The 19,237-nt window shown below is 41.3% G+C and overlaps 1 protein-coding gene across 1 annotated transcript in view; it reads right to left on the minus strand.

Annotated features, from left to right (window-relative positions):
- Positions 1–4,047: 4,047 nt before the first annotated feature.
- The window catches only part of FNDC1 (fibronectin type III domain containing 1), a 102,090-nt gene continuing 86,900 nt past the window's right edge, over positions 4,048–19,237 (minus strand). Inside the window, exons 18-23 of the mRNA XM_072766825.1 lie at positions 19,022–19,130; positions 13,931–14,010; positions 10,398–10,427; positions 9,392–9,553; positions 7,691–7,813; positions 4,048–4,830 (exon numbers count right to left, since the gene is read on the minus strand). Of these exons, the coding sequence (XP_072622926.1) occupies positions 4,715–4,830; positions 7,691–7,813; positions 9,392–9,553; positions 10,398–10,427; positions 13,931–14,010; positions 19,022–19,130 (620 nt within the window). The 3' untranslated portion in view covers positions 4,048–4,714. The remainder of the gene's footprint in view (positions 4,831–7,690; positions 7,814–9,391; positions 9,554–10,397; positions 10,428–13,930; positions 14,011–19,021; positions 19,131–19,237) is intronic.

A 19,237-nucleotide genomic window follows, 5' to 3' on the forward strand; every position in this document is an offset into this window, starting at 1 on the left:
ACATCAGTTCATTCATTTTATCATTGGCCTGGTAACAGAAAGCTTCAGAAACACTGTGTATTGCTTTCTTATTTCTCTTCAAAATTTTAAAATTTCCTGGAGCATCTCAGACAGCAGAAGGAATGTACTCATTTTTTTTCTTTAAAAACATAGGGGTGGTAGAGTGCATCTAGTCTATAATTTAATTATAAATATTTGAAATTGTTCTCAAACTTCTTTCAGTTAAGAAGGAAGGTTACCCCAAAGGCAGCTAAAAGGACTAGAGATTAGGAAATGTAAAGTCTTAGTGAACAATCATGAAATTTTGTGATTTCCTATGTGAAATTTTAAATGCTCAGTTGCCTTATAAGATGATTCACTTTTCTTATTTGATTTCTCATTCACCTATGTATGTTTGTCCTAAGATATCAGTCATTATCTTTTTCCACATGCAAATAGCCCCTGTGCAAGGGTAGGCATAGGCAGCCTTGTTTCCACCAGGTGACAGTCCTACATAGGAACAGCTAATTAGAACAGCTCTTGGGCCCTTGCCCCAAATCTCCAATCAGAGCCTGGTCTGGATATTTAGAACTGGATGCCGAGGGACTTAGTTAGCTGACAGAAGCAGAGTTCCAAGGTCTTTGCATACAGTGCAGCAGCTGGACACTGCACTTGTACATGGCAGCCCTGTGTGAAGCTAAGGTCTGGTGGCATTTGAGCCTCATGAGTCCAGAGAAAGCCATCTGTAGGGAAGAGAATGGGGCCAGGCATATAGAGCTCGAGAGAGAACGGACTAGAGAGAAAAGGAGGCAAGAGCAACTACTCGTCAACCTGTCAATCCCTGCAACCCCACAGTATCTTCTGCAACATTACTGCCTGTTCTGAGACTGTGTGGTCCAACCTTACGCAAACCCTTGACTTAACTCTGGAGGTATTTCTATTTTTGGCCATCAAATCGTCTGTGCCTGAGAGAATGTTGCTTTTCCAATCTAGACCAAGATTTGTGTGTGTATGTGTGTGTTAAATTTATTGGCTTCCAATTTTATGTCAAATCTATTTCCCCTTTATCATAAACCCTGTGTGCTTAGCTCTCATTATGATTTTTTAAATTTTGTACATTAATAATCTTACAACTAAGATTTAAAATTATACCTTCATTCATACAAGTATGCTCTATGGTTTCATACAATTTTACTGAGCTCAGTCTGACCTAAGAATGATTGGAAATGGATGGTTGGGAAAATACCTTGCTTTCTAAATTCACTTATCTCCAACTGCAAAACAGTTACACCTCAAGGAGATGATTTGAAGGCATCCACAACATCCAAGATGCTACACAAGTACGGGCTAGTTGATTCTATCAGCAGAATCCTCGTACTAGGGACTAAGAGCTGATTTCTGTGCTGAGAGGAACACCATTGTTACTGCACTCATCAGCACATTCCCAAATTCCCCAGCCCCCTGAACTGAGCAGGACACGTGGCTTGAGTAGGTCAAAGGGGAGAAAATAAGTCAAAACTCATTTGGTAGAAACTGGAAATTATGTTTTAACCAGATGGTGATAAATATGCATGAAGTCTCCCAAAGAGCTTGTCACCTCCTGAGACCTTAGCACAAACAAAGGGCTTGCCAAACGGAAAAATTGGGAACCCAGGATCCAACCACTTGGAGAGTTCAGGCGTTAGGTGCTAGAGATAGTCAGAAACAAATCTAACTCCAGTAAGAGAAAATGGAACGGGCATCTATTAAGTAGTATGTGCTAGTATTTAAATTAGGACTATGCTTTAATCTTTCAACCTCAAGAAAACGGGTACACAAACTTTTCCTTACAGGATAGGATAGCATTTTAGGCCTTGCAAACTGCGTAATAGGGTCTCTGTCACATATTACTGGTTTTTTGCTCGTCTGTCTGCTCTGTTTACAACTCTTTCAATGTGTAGACACCGTTCTGAGCTCACAGACCAGAGAGAAAAACAGGTGGGGGCCTCTCGTGGCGAGTTTAGATGTTTCCAGGTATACCTGAGGCTTTTTGGTGATGGACATTGCGCTATTTTTTGACGAGGCCCATCTGCTAATGGACTTTTCTAAAACTTCATCACATTGAACCAAATATTCTTTTATTTTTATTTTTATTTTTTTTCCAAATATTCTTTTAATTTCCACTTGTACCTACTTTTGACCTCTAGAGTTGGCAAGCTCTTCTTTCTCAGAGCCTTTGAAATAGAGGAAGCCTTCTTTAGGGAATCAGTACAATAATTTCCTCCTAATTTGATACGAAATGGTTTTGAGACCTGTGCCCTCCGGATCGGACACAGAACCGGAAACTTGATGTGGCCACTGTGCACTCATTTGGACGCTTATGTAACCTACTTTGGACCGAATATCAGTAATTATACCATCTACCTATGCTTATATTCAGTGCTTGGGTTTTTTTCTTTTTTTGGCTGCTTTTTTATTTGGGGTTTGTAGTCATTTCCATCAAAAAAAAAAGCTGCAAACATTTATTTTTAATAGAAGTTCTGATTTCTGTAACGAAAAACAGTCTAAAGATCTAGGCAGGGCTCGAAAATCATTGCACGAGTGAATGCCGGGGAATTTCTTTGTATTTCTGTGAGGTGAGCATAAACTCCTTTCTGGGGGACACATGTCCTTTAGGATGTACATGACCATACAGCCCTTCGGGGGTGAGGCAGGGAACGCGCCCTTCAGTGTGTGAGTCACAAAGGAGGGGGTGCCTGCCTTTCAGTGCTGATCTGGATCTCTGTGTCTTCCAAAGGGGGCCCCATCACCAAGACAGGCTTGTGGAACAGACCAAATGGCTCTTCTCTTGCACATGCTAATGAATTATTTATACCGGGGGAGGCACTTTCAGGAAATGTGCAATCTGCTGGTGCTCTCCCCGACGAGGGCCTCATTTTGGCATCTTTTCTCTGGTCTCTGATAGCAGGCAAGTGGAGGCTGAAAGCAGACAGAAATTCAGAGGGGTGGGTGGGAGAAATGAAGGAAGCAAGCTGTGTGTTTATCAGGAAAACACTTCTATTTAAAGCATTGTGACATCTGTTTGAATGTTAATTTGTGTGAAAAACAAGGTTTTTAGGCCTTTTTTTTTTTTTAATAATCCCCCTTTCATGGACAAGAGCCCTAAAAGCTATTTAGAGGTTCCGATCCTGGTTTGCGAAACTGTAACACATTAGAACTGGGTATCTAATCTGTCCCCTTAAGGAATTCTAGTATCTTCCCAAGCTGTCAGAATGCTTGCATTTTCTTTACTGTGGCTTATTGTGGAAAGGGGATCGTGGAATCTGAGGAGAACACTGGTTTTCACAGCTCCATGGAAAGGACCCTGCTAAGTCACTTGTTTCCTTGTAAGTTTTCCCTTCAAACCCATCAGATACACCAGGCTGCACCTCAACACAGTACTGGCAGTGAAAGTGACCCCAGGAGGCTGGACTGCATTCTGCTATTAAATCATGCCTTACTGGTATAGTCTGGGGGCCCCAGAAAAGGATATGCTTCTAGCTCATTCCCCCCACTGCGTCTCCGATGCTGAAAGCTTTATGAAAGAAAATAAAACCTTCATGCCACAGAGCTGCCTGAGGACACAAGAGAGCCAAGCACATGGAAAGGACACCATGTTTTAAAAAGAATTAGAATAAAATGTGTCTTTAAATAAATGTTCTCATGTTGCAGTCAAAAGGGACAAGATGCTCGTATTTCAAGGAGATACTCGGGCAGGAAAGGGGAAAGGATTTTTCTTCAACTGGATTTTTAAATCATTTGGGACCTCAAATCTTGATTATTCTGGAAACATACTGGATATGTCCCCATAGAGGCAACTAGCCATTTTCACCCGGGTCTGGAAAGATCATCTCCTCAGGTAGAAAGCACTTGGTTTGCATTTAGGTCACTGGTGTTAACTGCTGTCACCGCCAGCTCCCCATCACTCCCAGAGTCCAGCAGCATTCGCTCCGTTGTTCTCATCACACAGAGTGCAGATTCTTTGGACGCTCCTAAAAGATGTTAATAAACAGCACCTTTGCTCCAGAAAGTCCCACACACATTTATCTAGTGAACAAGTACAAATTTAGCAACTTTAATCAATGTTCTTGCAGACAAGTGAGGATATGTATATGCCTATATACATATATATAATATCAAAATTGAGAATTTACAAATATGATTTGATACATTTGGTCTAGCAGTGGGTAAGTCCGCGGAATAAATCTTAGGATATATTTCCTTTGGTGGTGTTTTTAGTAACTCAGTTCTACAGCATAGTGAGACATCTGAAGCTTAAATTCGGCTAATTTTGGAAGAGTCCAGTGAGAAAGAAGAAAGCATGTAGCATTCCACGTAGCAAGCACAGCATGTTTATGCTGTTCCCTGGAGACACCGACGTGTCTGAATTTTGTGCCTAAAAAGTGGGAAGCCTGCACTGAGTCAGTGGGCATCCCCTGTAGCTGTGTGTTTCTGCTGTCTCTGGAACGTGCTATTACAATCCAAACCTATGGAGAAGCCAAGTTAACAGCAACACTGAATTCTGTGTGTCGTCCAGGCCAAGAAGTAGGACTGAGTTCCCGGCTGAAGATGCTTGAAATGTGCAGTGTCCATCACATGGCCTTGCTGGACCCCGGGTCGGTGGGGCGGGGGACACTGTCTTTTCCTGCTCACAGTCTCTAGTGCAAGTTAGTCAAGTGGGCTGGACGGGCGAACCCTTGGCACGATTGTCCCGTGGTTACCACTTCCCTGGAATGGAGACCCCACACTCATACCAGCCCACATAGTAGTAGGGAGTCCCAAAACCGATGTTGCCGAAGCTGACCGGCTCCTGGCGATACTGGCGGAAGTAGCCTAGAGGATAAAAGAAAGAGAGGGAACAAAAATGGAGCCTGTGATATTGTGATTTATAATAAGAACTATATATTTGGTCTTCATCCCTGTTCCTGGCACACAGCTCCTAAAGCCCTTGGATTTCCTAAGTGAAAAGAATGATAAAGGTATCCTCATATTCCTAACAAATCCCTTTAGACTACACCTGAGTTTATGTTAATGGGATTACTTTCAGAAAGCATCTTCGGATGGTGCTAGTCGCCAGAGAGGCCAACCATGGGATTAGAGAGGCCCCTCCTGGCCTCTGTGGAGGCCCTTCAATCATGAAGGGCCAATGATTTCTTCAATCATGCCTATATAAGACAGTTATCTTATATAAATTATAGTAAATAAATTATCTTATGTAAATTGTATTATATAAATATAATACATAAGATAATTATATTATATAAATAGTAATAACAAGAAACCCCAAAGCACAAGGTTCTAAAAGCTCTAGGTTGGTGAACACGTGCTCCCAGAGAGAACATGGATGCTCTGAGTCCTTTCCCCACATTGTGCCCTTTGCAGCTCTTCCATCCATCTGCTCCCAAATTGTACACTTTTATAATAAACTGGTAGGAAGCCTAGTAAGTAAAACATTTTTCTGAGTCCTGTGAGCTGCTCTTCCAAATTAATCGAACCCGAGAAGGGGGCAGTAGGAATCTCCAATATGTAGCCAGTAGGTCAGAAGCTCAGGTGGCATTCTGCACTTGTGACTGGCACCTGAAGTTGGTCAGGGGAGGGCGTCAGTCTTGTGGGACTGAGCCCCTAGCCTGTGTGATCTGACGCCACCTCTGGGCACAGTATCAGAACTTGTGTGAATTGTAGGACTCCCAGCTGGTGTCCAAGAATCGCTGTTGCTGTGGGGGAAAAAAAAACCCACGCTTGGAACTGGTGTCACAATTGTAGCATCAGAAGTGCCCAAGCCAACAGAAAAAATTCTCATCCTTACAAACTCCATTCAAACAGAAGACCTCTGAAAAATTGTTTTTATGAAAAATACTACTTCCAAATAAACACTACCATTTTACAGGAAGGGTCAATAATCCCTGAGGCTTATACCAGGCATGATTTGGGGGGATAATTCAGTCCCCACATGTGTGTGACACAGGTAGGAAAGAGTTCATTAGTGCCCTATTTCTCTCTCTCCATAAAGGAAGATCATTGTAGCCGCTTGCTGTGGAGCACTTGCTGCAGGATGGACAACTTTGGGCAAAAGTCCCGCCTGGTCCTCACAGCACGGAGGGCCCCCGACGTGCCTAGAACTCAAGCCTCCAGGTTTAGTTCTTGAAGTCTGTGGTAGGCTTTTAGATCTTTCAGGTAAATCTCTCAAAGGAAAGAATTTTTGAGTATTTTTGAGCAACATCTCTTTGGCCCTGTTTACTCTTGCCAGATGAACAAATACCCACCATCCTACCAGGCAGCATGCTGATTAAGTAGCATCTCTGCTCAGGGCCAAAACTGTGACCACAGTCATGGAAACACAGTAAAATACAAGTAATGCTCAGTAATCAGGTCAATGCAAGATCTTGAAAAAAATGAAGAAACATGATAGATTTTATGTGACAATGGGGCTAGGCCATGGTACCCAGATATTTGGTCAAGTATTATTCTAGATGTTTCTGTAAAAGTATTTTTATATGAGATTAACCTTTCAATCGTCAGACTTTGAGTGAAGTAGGTTACTCTATAATGTGGGTGGGCCTCATCCAATCAGTTGAAGGCCCTAATGGGAGAAGATTAACCTCCCATGACAAAGTGGGTATTCTGCTAGCAGACTGCCTTCAGGTTCACACTGCAACACTGACTCTTCCTTGGGTCTCCAGCCTACTACTGGCCTGCTCTGCAGATGTTGGACTTGCCAACCACCATAATCATATGAGCTAACTCCTTAAGACATTGCTCTCTCAGTCTCTCTCTCTCTCTCTCTCTCTCTCTGGTTCTGTTTCTCTGGGGAACTCTGACTAATATACTTACTTTACTGTTCTATTTTACCCTATCTTAATTCTTTGAAAACAAGTAATTTGTGTTTACCAAACTATAGTATTTTTTTTCCAAATTAAAAAGTTGATAGAACATCTCATGTCTGGAAATTGCCAGATCACTGAGTTGAGTGCATAATGGAAACAGTGCTGGACTTCATTCAATTGTTCTGTTTATTTTATTTTTTTTGTTTTGGCAGTTGAGGGAGTTCATAAAATACTGCGAGTTGTTAACTTTTGAGATTAATATATTTGTTCTCACCCTGTGATACCATAATGAAATAGTTGCTACATTACCTACTGAAGTATATGGTAAGCTACAGTTGGTTTGCATGTTTGTTTACCTTTCCTTCTCTGTACCCATGTTCAAGTCATTCTCTGCCCCAAAGACTCTAATCTTTGCATGCCTAGTTTTCTCTATGACTCAGCCCAGACTCTACTTCTTTTCTGATAGCCTCAAGCAGCCTGCCTCCCTTGAATTCAGACGGTGACTACAATCTGCAAAACTACCTAACAATAGGACAACTATGTGACATAACTCCTGTCATTATCTGTACTTTAAGTTGTTCACTCTTAGTTACCTTTCACATATTTATTTTCTTCTCCCAGTTATGGAGCAGGAAAGAGATTTTTCTGAGAGTAGGGACAATGTCTTATATTCCTTTTATCCCTGCCTCTCTTAAGTTCACCTCAGTTCCAGCACATGGTTGGAGTATTCTGTTGGTTCCTTATTTGTATGATTCAAAATGCTGTTCACATCCATCTTTAAATGATAAACAAAATGGTGGTTTTCCCTGTATATTAGCTGACCTCTCCCAACCCGCGGGATAGTATAATCAGGCCTTTGTCTGAATTACCTTGAATGGTAGGGAGAGCTTCTACGTAGGACTGAGGCCCTGTTCTTCCATCAAGGTGTGAATCCACAAACTGGCAGTGGTCTTCCCCTCTTCCCCAGCTGTCCCCAATGCTGTAGAATGTATCTGCATAAGGGAATATCATAGGTTAGTGTGTAGTTGAGAAATATACTTTAAGAGTTTTCCCAAGCTTTGGAGACCATTTGAACTGTGTACTTAAACTTGGTGTGTCATATTTTCCATGTTGGAAAAACAGTGATAATGGCACCAATGTCAAAGTGTTGTAAAGATTCAGCAAGATCACGTATGTTAAATGCTTAACAAGTCCTCAATAAATGGAAGCTATTAATATTATAGGCAATTTCAGCCTATACATGGCAGGCCTTTTATACTCCTTGGTTTTAAAAAAGGAATAGATGTAAGTGTGATAGATGAAATAAATTACAAAGGGCATGAAGATCTGTAAAAAAATAGAAGAACCTATTTTCATACGTCACTAGAAGTGGGGGGTGTATCTGTGGCATAAGGTGCTGTCCATGGTGCTGTCCATGGTCCTTGTGGCATAATGTCCTGCTGCACAGTAGGGCAGGTGTTTCTGTTGACACTGGGATACTGGAGCTGCTGTGTAACTGCTGCCAGGAATTCTGATGCAGGGGACGGAAAGTACAGTAGTTGAAGAGAAAAGAAAGAGCAGAGTGAAGCATATAGGCAGTAGGTATTGGGAGAGGCATGTACATCGAGAAAGTGGAGAGTGGTAGGAAAGACTTTGTTTTGACATTGTCTTTAAAAGATCACCACTAGCAAGAGAAAAAGAACCTATAGCACCTGAGAAAAAGTTTTAAAAATATATGTACTAAAAATGTAAAAGGGTGCACATTTAAGAATAAAAAACAAATTTGTGTAAGTGAGTGAATCAAAGCCAGCTGGGTAGAAAGGGCATTTTGAAATGTTAGTAGTTCAAGGTGTGTATGGTATTGTTTTAATCCCCTCCCATAATGAAAACAATGTAATTTTTATTTAGACACAGAACAAGTAACACTGATGTATGTTCCACCATTTACATTTTTTCTTCATAAAGGTGAAGACAAGGAAGGGAGAGGGGTGGATTTTTCCTTGATACTTCTAGCTTACACTCATATTTATTATTATTGAATTAATGTCAAAGAAAATTGGCCTTTAAATTTCTTTTTTTAAAGATTTTATTTATTTATTCATGAGAGACAGAGAGACAGAGAGACAGAGAGAGGCAGAGACACAGGCAGAGGGAGAAAAAGGCTCCACTCAGGAAGCCCGATGTGGGATTCGATCCCAGGTCTCCAGGATCAGGCCCTGAGCTGAAGGCAGTGCTAAACTGCTGAGCCCCCCGGGTGCCCAGCCTTTATATTTCTAACAGAATTTTGGATCTCATTTCTAAAATGTAGTGGATTTTTAAAAAATTATATGTATATAAATATATATATTTATATTTATTTATTTATTTATTTATTTATTTATTTATTTATTTATTTATTTCTAAGTGTCAAAGTAAAAACCAGTACTCCAAAGTAGAGCCTGAAAAACTGATTTATGTGTGAGCCACTGTGAGATATAATGGGTCCACAGCTCAAATACAAACGTTCTGATGCACCTGTTATGTCAAGTTAGTACCTAATAAAATAAAAAATTTCCATACCTTCCCATACCACACCATTCTCAAAGACCTACCTTTCAGGTTGTCACTGAGGTAGATCTTATACCGCAGTGAATTACAAAGAACAACTCCCACAAATTTTCTATACCATGTCCGCTTCACATACTGCCGGCCGTGGCAGTCGGTGTAGCTAGGGTCATGTTTGAAAGCAAACGGGATCCAGATGGGCTCACCACCTTGACAACACAAGACACACGCACTGGGTCACGGCATTCCACGGTGTTTAGTCTCACACAAAATATCAGAAAACTTGACTTATTCATTGGCCCTTCCCTCCTCTCTGGGCTTTCCCACCTTCCCAACGGGCACTCTTTCCCTCATTCTCCTTCTTTCTTGGTACTGAAGTACAATTAAGGAGATCCTTTTACCTGAACATATTTAGTGTATTTGAATTTCTATTACAGGATTCTTAAAAGTAATAAAAACCCCTTAAGTCAAGGAAAATAAGATATAATGACATATTTGATCTTTTGGGACATGCCATCCTACCTGCTCCCTCCAGAAGTCCCTCAGTATAGACTCTTACTGTTCTCATCACTCCTAAGATCTGTCTTGAACTTAAACAACAGGGCTTTCACAGTTTGTTTGAAATACAGAGTAAAATTCTATTGCATATTTAATGCATTTGGCTATCTTTTCAGCAATTTCAATTTCATTGAATTTTCAATTGAATTTCATATGAATTCCAATATTCAATGAAATTATGTGAATAAAGTTATCGATTTTATAGCCATTGGCCACCACACAGTGGTTTCTTTTATAGATATTGGTTGCTATGGTCCTATAAAAAAAATTCTCAGGTCACTCTTTTCCCTAGATCAGGATAAAGGGTACAAGGAAACCAAAGAAGTTGTCATGAAATCATAAAAATGCAAAAGTGGTCTAGCATTTCTACTTGTGAGTAGTCACAGCAATCTCATATTCAATATCCAAGAATATCTAATATTCCATAGAATCCATAGATATCCATAGAATATCTAATATTCTTGATTATTAGAATGTCAATTACTAGAAACTTACCTGGTGGCCTCACAACAAGCAGAGGATTGTCTGCAGAATGAAAAAGAAATAATTGACTTCACTATCATATTTCACAACCATGCAACTGTTGAAATGTTTATTGTGATGGAGAGAGCTAACCAAAGAGCTCCCTGGAATACATACAAATGTAGTTAATTTGAACTATGCCAATGCTTTCCTTTGTTTCCTAGGAAATATCCTTTGCTACTTAAACTGCCTTGTTATTTTATAGAAGTTGTAAGTCAATACAGTAGGATTTTGATTTAGGGTACTACAGAATAATTCAATATTCAGCATTTTTAGAAGATGTGTCTGTCTTGAGAAAACAGTTTGGTGGTTTCTTAAAAAGGTAAACATATACCTACTATAGGATCTATCTATTCCACTCCTAAGTATTTGTCCAAGAGGCATTAAAACGCATGTCCATGCAAACACTTGTACAAGCATGTTCATGGCAGTTTTATTTGCAATAGCCAAGAATTAGATGTAGCTCAAATGCCTATGAACAAATGCATGGGTAAGTTATGGTACAGCCATATGACAAAATACTGCTAAGTAAAGAGAATGAACTATTGGTAATAAAACAATATGGATGGATCTCAAAATGATTTTGCTGAGTGAAAGAAGCTAGACAAAAAAGTTCATACTGCATGATTTCATTTACATAAAACTGTAGAAAGTGCAAACTAAAGTGAGAGAAAGCAGATGAGTGGTTGCCTGTTAACAGAGGAGAAGATGGGTGCATGGAGTGGGGCAGGGGAGCCGGGCTGAATAGCAGCAGTGAGTATATTGGGGTGACAGCAATGTTCACTAATTTGTGATGACAGCTTCAAGGGGGAAAACATACTTTAAAACCCACTGAGTTGGGGACGCCTGGGTGGCTCAGTGGTTGAGCGTCTGCCTTTGGCCCAGGGTGTGATCCTGGAGTCCCAGGATCGAGTCCCACATCGGGCTCCCTACATGGAGCCTGCCTCTCTCTCTGCCTATGTCTCTGTCTCTTTCTGTGTCTCTCATGAATAAATGAATAAAATCTTAAAAAAAAACCCCACTGAGTTGTACTCTGTACATGTGCACAGCTGATTGTAGGTCACTTGCATTTCAATACAGCTGTATGTGAAACATCTCTGTATCTTAGCCCAAGCAATGCCACTTGAGAAAATACAGTGGCACCTGGGTGGCACAGTCGGTTAAGCGTCTGACTCTTGGTTTCGACTCAGGTCACAGTCTCAGGGCTGTGAGATCAAGCCCTGCTTTGGGTTCCATGCTCAGTGGGGAGTCCGCTTGAGATTCTTTCTCCCTGTGCCCCTGCCCTCCACTCTCTTTCTCTCTCTAAAAATAAATAAATAAATCTTTAAAAAGAAAGAAAATATAGAACTAGTTTATAAGGAATTCTGCTTTAGAAAAAGTTCATTTTTATAAAATAACATGGGCCATTATCCTTTTTTATTTTTAAAAAATTATCATGGGGATCCCTGGGTGGCGCAGCGGTTTGGCGCCTGCCTTTGGCCCAGGGCGCGATCCTGGAGACCCGGGATCGAATCCCACATCGGGCTCCCGGTGCATGGAGCCTGCTTCTCCCTCTGCCTGTGTCTCTGCCTCTCTCTCTCTCTCTGTGTGACTATCATAAATAAATAAAAAAAAAATTAAAAAATTATCATGGAGTAAAATTACTCTTTTCAGGTAAATATCCTATGAGTTTCAACACATGCATTGATTCATGGAACCCTACTATAATCAGGATCCAGAATATTTCTATCACCCCTAAACTTCAGGCTGTCCCTCTGTAAAGACCATTCATTCACTCCCACAGAAGAGTGGCCTTCCATTAGCTGTTAAGTGTAAATGCTCATTTTGCTCTCCTGCTCTTACATTTCATTAGTCTGCTGAAAAATTCTCAAGTGCTCCAGGGTGGAGGGGAGGGGAACTTACAGAATAACAGCACAACACAAACATGGAAAGTTTATCCCGTGGTGCAGCCTATGCTACACATATACATCCGCTTCATGTATTTCTATCTTTGGCAAGTGCCATAAATTCAATTACCTGGCAATTTTCCTGTTGTTGACCTAACTGCTTTCAGCAGGGTTGTGCAAAGTGAAGGAGGAATTTGAACAAACTGACTGAATAAAGTGAAGATGGCCAGAGCAAATAATTGTCAAATTCCAAGTAACTGTCAAATTGTCAAATGGTGTGCATGAGGATCTCCTGGGAGCTGACTACAAAAGAGTCTTATTCAGAGGTCTGGGTGGGGGGGCCCTGGGGTTTCATCACCCACCCTTTAGAAGCCACAAAGAATAGGGTGGGTGTATGGTGGGGCTTTTCTGAGAGGGGAAGTAGAAAAGAGGGGTCTTTTCCAAATTATACTGCAGTCTCAGAAATTACATTTATATTTCTGTTCTCAGATTTTGGGACAGAATTTCTTGGTAGCTTTCTAGATTTGAATTATTTTTTTCTTATAGATTTGTATCATGTTAATTCTGATTGTTGCCAAAGATCCATTCTTTTTTAAGGAAATGTAGCCATGAACACAGACACGTTTCTTACTTTAGCAAATTAACTCTTGAAAATGGTTTTGACTCTTTCTTAATTGCTAATGAGGAACACACTCCTTAAATGAAAAAAATGAGAACACTTTTGAGGTCCTTTGTCAACATTTCCAATATGAAGCATATTCTCAGGAAAGATTTTATTTTTTTCCCACCTACTGTGATTTGGTAGATTTCAAATCATCACACTTAAAAATATCTTCCAATTATAAATGTTCTGGGGTCAAGCTACATGTGGGAAACAATCTAACCAAATAGAAGCTAGAGCAACTTTAGGGTACAGCTGGTTCAGTCGAATTTCTGAAGGGGGCCTGGCATAGAGGCATAGGTACCAGCTCCCAGTGTGACTCCCTATGTGGAAAGGCTGCTAAGCCAGGACTAGCCAGCTCTGTGCATATTGCTTCAGACCACGACCTCAGGAACATCTTACAGAAGGGCCAGAGAGCTTTTCTGTATACCAGCATCCCCCAGGGCAGAGCCATCCTCCAAGTGACACTGCTTGTAAGACTGGATAGTATTCTAATTAAACTTTCCTTTTTAAGTAAAGACATCTTTATCTCCTAGTAACAGAACCATCATGGAGACCTGACTAATTGGAAGAAGCAAATGCCTCTCAGTCCCCATGACATTTATATTCTTCAGCTGTTTGTAATAAAAAAAATTAGCTCTGCAACTAAATCTTTCACAGAGAGATTCAAACTTATCTTTCCCACATGGTTGAAAACTAGATTTTTTTCCCTTTTATTGGAATGTGACCTTTCCACTTTCCAGGCAGCTCCAGTGAAGATTACTTTTAATTTTATTATCCAGATTTTAACACAGCACAAAGAAAACGATGTTTCTATTATAAAGTGATATCCAATATGAACTTATTAAATAGAAAAGTAAGAATTTTACTTCTTCAGTTTTTGTGCTATTATAGTCATGATTCCAAAGTATTTGTCTTTGAGAAAAAAGAAAAAAATGAGAATGTGAAGGCGCAGATACCTGATTCTGTAACAAATGAGACCGAAGGGCTGATGGGTCCGTAGCCATGTGGATTTTTGGCTTGAACCTTAAAATAATACCTGAAATTAGAAGAAAACATTTTTTTGAAAGAGAAGCTTGTTTAATTTCTGTGTAATAAGACAAATTCCCAAACTATTGAGCACTTACTCTGTGGCAGGGTTTGAGTGTTATTTTTTTAACAAGTGTATACATCGTGGCAATTCATATTTTTGGCTGAGCTTTCTCATTTCCCAATAACTTTTTGAAATAATACAATTAATAGTATTGACTAATGTGGCTCACAGCAGCAGGAGGAGCATATCAGGCAATTAAGCCACTTGGAGAGCATATGTTCCTTAGTGCATCAAAGCTGCATGGCCCCATGCAGGCTTGTCCCTGGATGAATGCCCCTCTCATCCTGTTCTCAACCCACTTGAGTTCCGCAGCTTGAGAGTCTAGAAGCTGGAGCAGCAAGACACTTACAGAGCAAAATTCACATTTAACCTAATTCTTATCACTGCACTCCATGTGAAAAAGCAGGATGTTTGACCCAGTAATGATGCAACTCGTTGTTGGCGGGAGTCAGGCAAGCCAGTCCCGACGTTGGCCTTCTCAGTGGAACTAACATGACAGTGATGTTTTGGGTGCATGCCATGTGCTATGGTTGGCTCTGGAGCTTTAAAAGTCACTGAGTTTCGAGCTTCTGTGCCTCAAGTAAAGAGAAGCAAGTCCAAGAAGTGGAAGTGGAAAAAGCCCAGAGAGCTTTTGCTGCCGGATTAATCCTTGTCTTGGAACAGAGAATGTCCTCCATCATCTAGAAGGAGACTGATAGGCCAGGCAGGTTGGGAGTCCCCAAATATCTTGCTCAGTGCTCTTAGGAGCTACAGGACAAAAAGTGGTGGCGAAATACTACTGGAGACCAACACCGCAGTTGTGACCCACTGACTAAGCCAACTGTTATCTTTGTGTTTCATGTACCTCTGGGACTCCAGATATTATCTGTACTCTCGCAGTCCCGAGCTACTCACAGGTGAAGAAAAGGGTAAGAGGGTAAGAAACCCCTGCAAGTGGTGGCACTCTGCCACTTCAGAGAGCTCCTAACAAGCCTTCTCTGCCATGAGTCTTGGCACACAGGTTCTGTGCACTAATTAAAGTACACTAAATGTTCACAAGGTGAGTTATTTAATCAGAGAGCAAAGATGTCTGTCTGTTACCCCACTGTCCTGGCACCAAGCCTCCAAAGCTCCTAAGATCATCAAGGGAGCCAGGCTTCACAGTTACACCGAGATATTTGACTTGGGGTTTGATTAAAGAGAGCCAAGAAAGGCTCATTTGGGAAATTTAGTCTTCTTTTAAGCCCTTTAAGAAAGTCATTCACATCTCATTTAGAAGAGAATCCTTTTTAAATTTCATTAAAAAAAAAGATATGCACAATTAAGTACATAAGAGTTTCCAAGTCTCAGTTTGCTCAGCAGTCCGTGTTTTCCCAATTATGCATACTTTATTCAGCGGTTATGGAGTTATTTAAGGCAAAATCCTGCAGGCAGTGGGTTTGGCATACGTCAATGATACTGGTCAAACTTTACAGATACTTTTTCTTTTTCCTTAAAAAGGGAAATTAAAACCTAAGGGATGACATATCCTCAGAGGCTACATGGGATATTGCTGCTGAACATTTCCTCAGCTGTTGCTTGAGTGGTCCTGACACCAGAAGGAATCAGGGCTTGACAACTCCGGAGATGGCACAGGATGCCAGACTGGGCTGACCCCTTGACTATATCAATTCTGTCTCCCTACTGAAACCCAAGCGTTCTTCTCCTCTACTTTCTCCACCCACACAGTTACTCTGTCCTCCAACAAAGTCCACAGCGGCCCAATTTCAAAGATGTATTTCCATTTGAACCTCACCTAATGTGTCAAAGCAAATTTAAATACACAATGCTGAAAAACATGAAATTATGAGGGAAAAATAAGGTTCCTATGTTCAAAACCACATTACATTTAGTTTCTTCCAGAAACCAAAATATAGATCTCACACTCCAAATAATCTCTGCCTCACCCAAGTTACAAGAGCAATCCATGCTTTGTCTTCTTAGATGAGCTCTTGACACCTTCTTTTGAATAACCTCCCACAGTTGATTTCTTTGTGTTTTAAGTATTGATGAAATATGCAGGTTCAGAAAGTGATCTGGGACAGAATTAGGTGAACAAGGTGTGCAATGCGCCCGTAAAGTCAAAAACAACATTCAGTTATAAAGAACCAAAGCTGGTGTTTTTTATTCCAGATCATCTTGAGGGGACTGACTTCTTTTGTCTCCTATAGGGACTCTGCAGCGCATTCCTGAGAAACCCTGAGGACAGTACTAACAGGCACATGCAGCCTCCATGGAGGCTGGATGGAGGCATGGAAGAAGGACATGGATCATTAACATGGGCCCACCAGAGCTATTCTGCATGAGTGTAATGCAGGGAAACAATGAGCATCCTTACATCAGGCTGTTCACAGGGGTTTTGAGGAAATCTGTGTAGAAGAGCCATGTGTGGTCTGTGCCCCGGCCAGCACCTTCCATCAGAAGAAGGAATAATTGAGCAGGCATACCAGGGAGAAGCTACAGTAGCAGCTGCTGTTCCTAACCTGTCTATCAGGACACTGAACATGGGTGGAGGGTAGGACAGAAACTACAAGAGACTCCCAAGCCACTGGGACCAGCCTGTCCTGTCTCTTCTCCTCCTGCTCCCACTATACTGGCTTCCTTTTCTTCCTAGAACACACCATGCTTTCGGCATCCCTTTTCTGCCAAAAGCTTGGCATCACCCCACCCACATTCCCTAAGTTAAATGCTGCTTATCTATTTCCCCAGGGACGCTCACCTGACTGCCCTCCAATCCCCACAAGCTCAGGAAAAAAATCTCTCTCAGGATACTGATTGGTCAAAGTTTGTATTTATGCTGTTGCTAAATTATCTGTCTACCAAACTGTGAGCTCCATGAGGCCTGGGCCATGGTGTATCTTACAGCCCACGTCTCCCACCCTACTGCACTTCCCCATCCCCTCCCCCTGCTGCTCCCACCCTGGGTCTGTCCTCAATGCAAAACCTAGTGCCTGGTGCAGAGCAAATTCTAAGTGCGGATTGAAGGAACGATGGGCACTCCTCTATACCTGTTCAAATAGTGAATACACAACCATCTCCTGATATTCAAAACTCAAGATCAGCCTGGCAGCAAAAGTTGTAGAAAGAACATTGGCAGGAGGGGTAGGGTGGGGTGGGTAGCGGGGTCAGGAGAGGGGGATTCAAGTTCTACCCCAAGGCTGTGATGGGAAAGCACTGTCACTCTACATACAATGCAGAAAATCGAGTGTTGACCCCACTGTCTTAAATGTGTTGTTTTTGTTTGCTTTAATTAGTCCATTTTTCCTCACTATTAGGGAAAAATAAAGAAAAGTACTGTCTCAGGTTCCTGTATTGGTCCTTGCTTTTTATATGTCAGATCCTCAAATTCATAATAGTTTGTGAATGTTCAGCTCAGGTAAGCTCACATGGCACCTCCAAAGCCTGGAGAAAAGTTCTCAGCTAGTTCGGAAGTATCTCAGTACCCATGGCTATTAACCAGTTTTTATCTCCTTTGGCACATTTCTGTTGAAGGAGAGTGTTTTGTTTCTATCTTCTCCATGTTCCTACAACTATATAGGAAATGATGGGCCTCAGGCTCACAGACCCATCACTTAGAGCTCTTTGCTCCATAAATTTAGGGATGGATGTGACCATGGGATGCTGGACTCATTTGCATGGCTTGAGAGAGACAATCATTAAATATTCAAGAATCTGCAGGCCCCCTGGGAGCCTGGAATTGACCATGGTGGAAGTATTTATACTACAGGAAATGGTAAGCACCATAAACCAGGGATTTTTTTTTCCCCAGAGAGCTGGTTTGCACACACACCATGCATGACCCTCACATGCTTTGTGCTTTGCTCATTTTCACCCACCAGGAGAGCTTTCCTGATGATCATTACTATCAAAACCAGATAGTGTAAAAGAGGGAATATACCCACTCTCTTTGTAATGGTGGAAACAAGCCTTGTAGCTTTCATACTACAAGGATGATTGTCTTTCTCAAGCCATGTAAATGAGTCCAGCATCCCATGGTCACATCCATCCCTAAATTTATGGAGCAAAGAGCTCTAAGTGATGGGTCTGTGAGCCTGAGGCCCATCATTTCCTATATAGTTGTAGGAACATGGAGAAGATTGAAACAAAACACTCTCCTTCAACAGAAATGTGCCAAAAGAGATAAAAACTGGTTAATAGCCATGGGTACTGAGATACTTCCGAACTAGCTGAGAACTTTTCTCCAGGCTTTGGAGGTGCCATGTGAGCTTACCTGAGCTGAACATTCACAAACTATTATGAATTTGAGGATCTGACATATAAAAAGCAAGGACCAATACAGGAACCTGAGACAGTACTTTTCTTTATTTTTCCCTAATAGTGAGGAAAAATGGACTAATTAAAGCTACAAGGCTTGTAGCTTTCATACTGAGCGCCATGAACTCTGGCTCCTACACAGACCTCTGGCCAGCCAGCGCCACCCAGTTCAGTAAGCCATGTTTGTGCCCTTATTAGTGTGTAAAATTCACCTTTCTAAATGGTCTTAACTTCCACATCATAGAGTCTGAGTACCAGTTAACTCATATGTTTAGCAATCGCTGCCCCATTAATGTCACATATGATACACATAATTTCACAATGAAAGCTATGCTGCCTAATGCCACCATCTGCACATGGATCGGTTCTCTTTCAACACACACAACAACCTTTCTTTCCCCAATGGTAGGGAGCATTTAGTCTCTGTAAAATCAGTAACAGGATATAAACACAATAGACTAACAACTATAATGATAAAGTATTTTCTTCTAAGAGAGATATAGTGACATATGGTGCATATTCATTGATATTCCATGAGAAGTAAACAGGCTACAAAAGAAGTCATAAAACCTTTTCATCGACCTTTTCATTTTCAACCTGAGGATACCTATGACCACACACCTGGATCCTTCTCTGTCTCTTTCTAGTGACTGACACATCATACCTTGTGTTTGGCTTCAGGTTCTCAATGGGCAAATGAGTTACTGAGGAAGCTTGGGTGGACCACTTGTTCCTAATGAAGTCTTCATAGGATGCACTGTAAACCAGGTAACCTGCAAGTGGAGACAAAGAAGAGCCTGCTGAGCATCAAGGAACCACATCACCCAGGAGGCACACGTGATGGAGGAGGATGGGGAGGAGGCAATGGCACAGAAGCATT

The sequence above is a fragment of the Vulpes vulpes genome, chromosome 1, assembly GCF_048418805.1.
Source record: "Vulpes vulpes isolate BD-2025 chromosome 1, VulVul3, whole genome shotgun sequence".
Lineage (NCBI taxonomy): Eukaryota > Metazoa > Chordata > Mammalia > Carnivora > Canidae > Vulpes > Vulpes vulpes.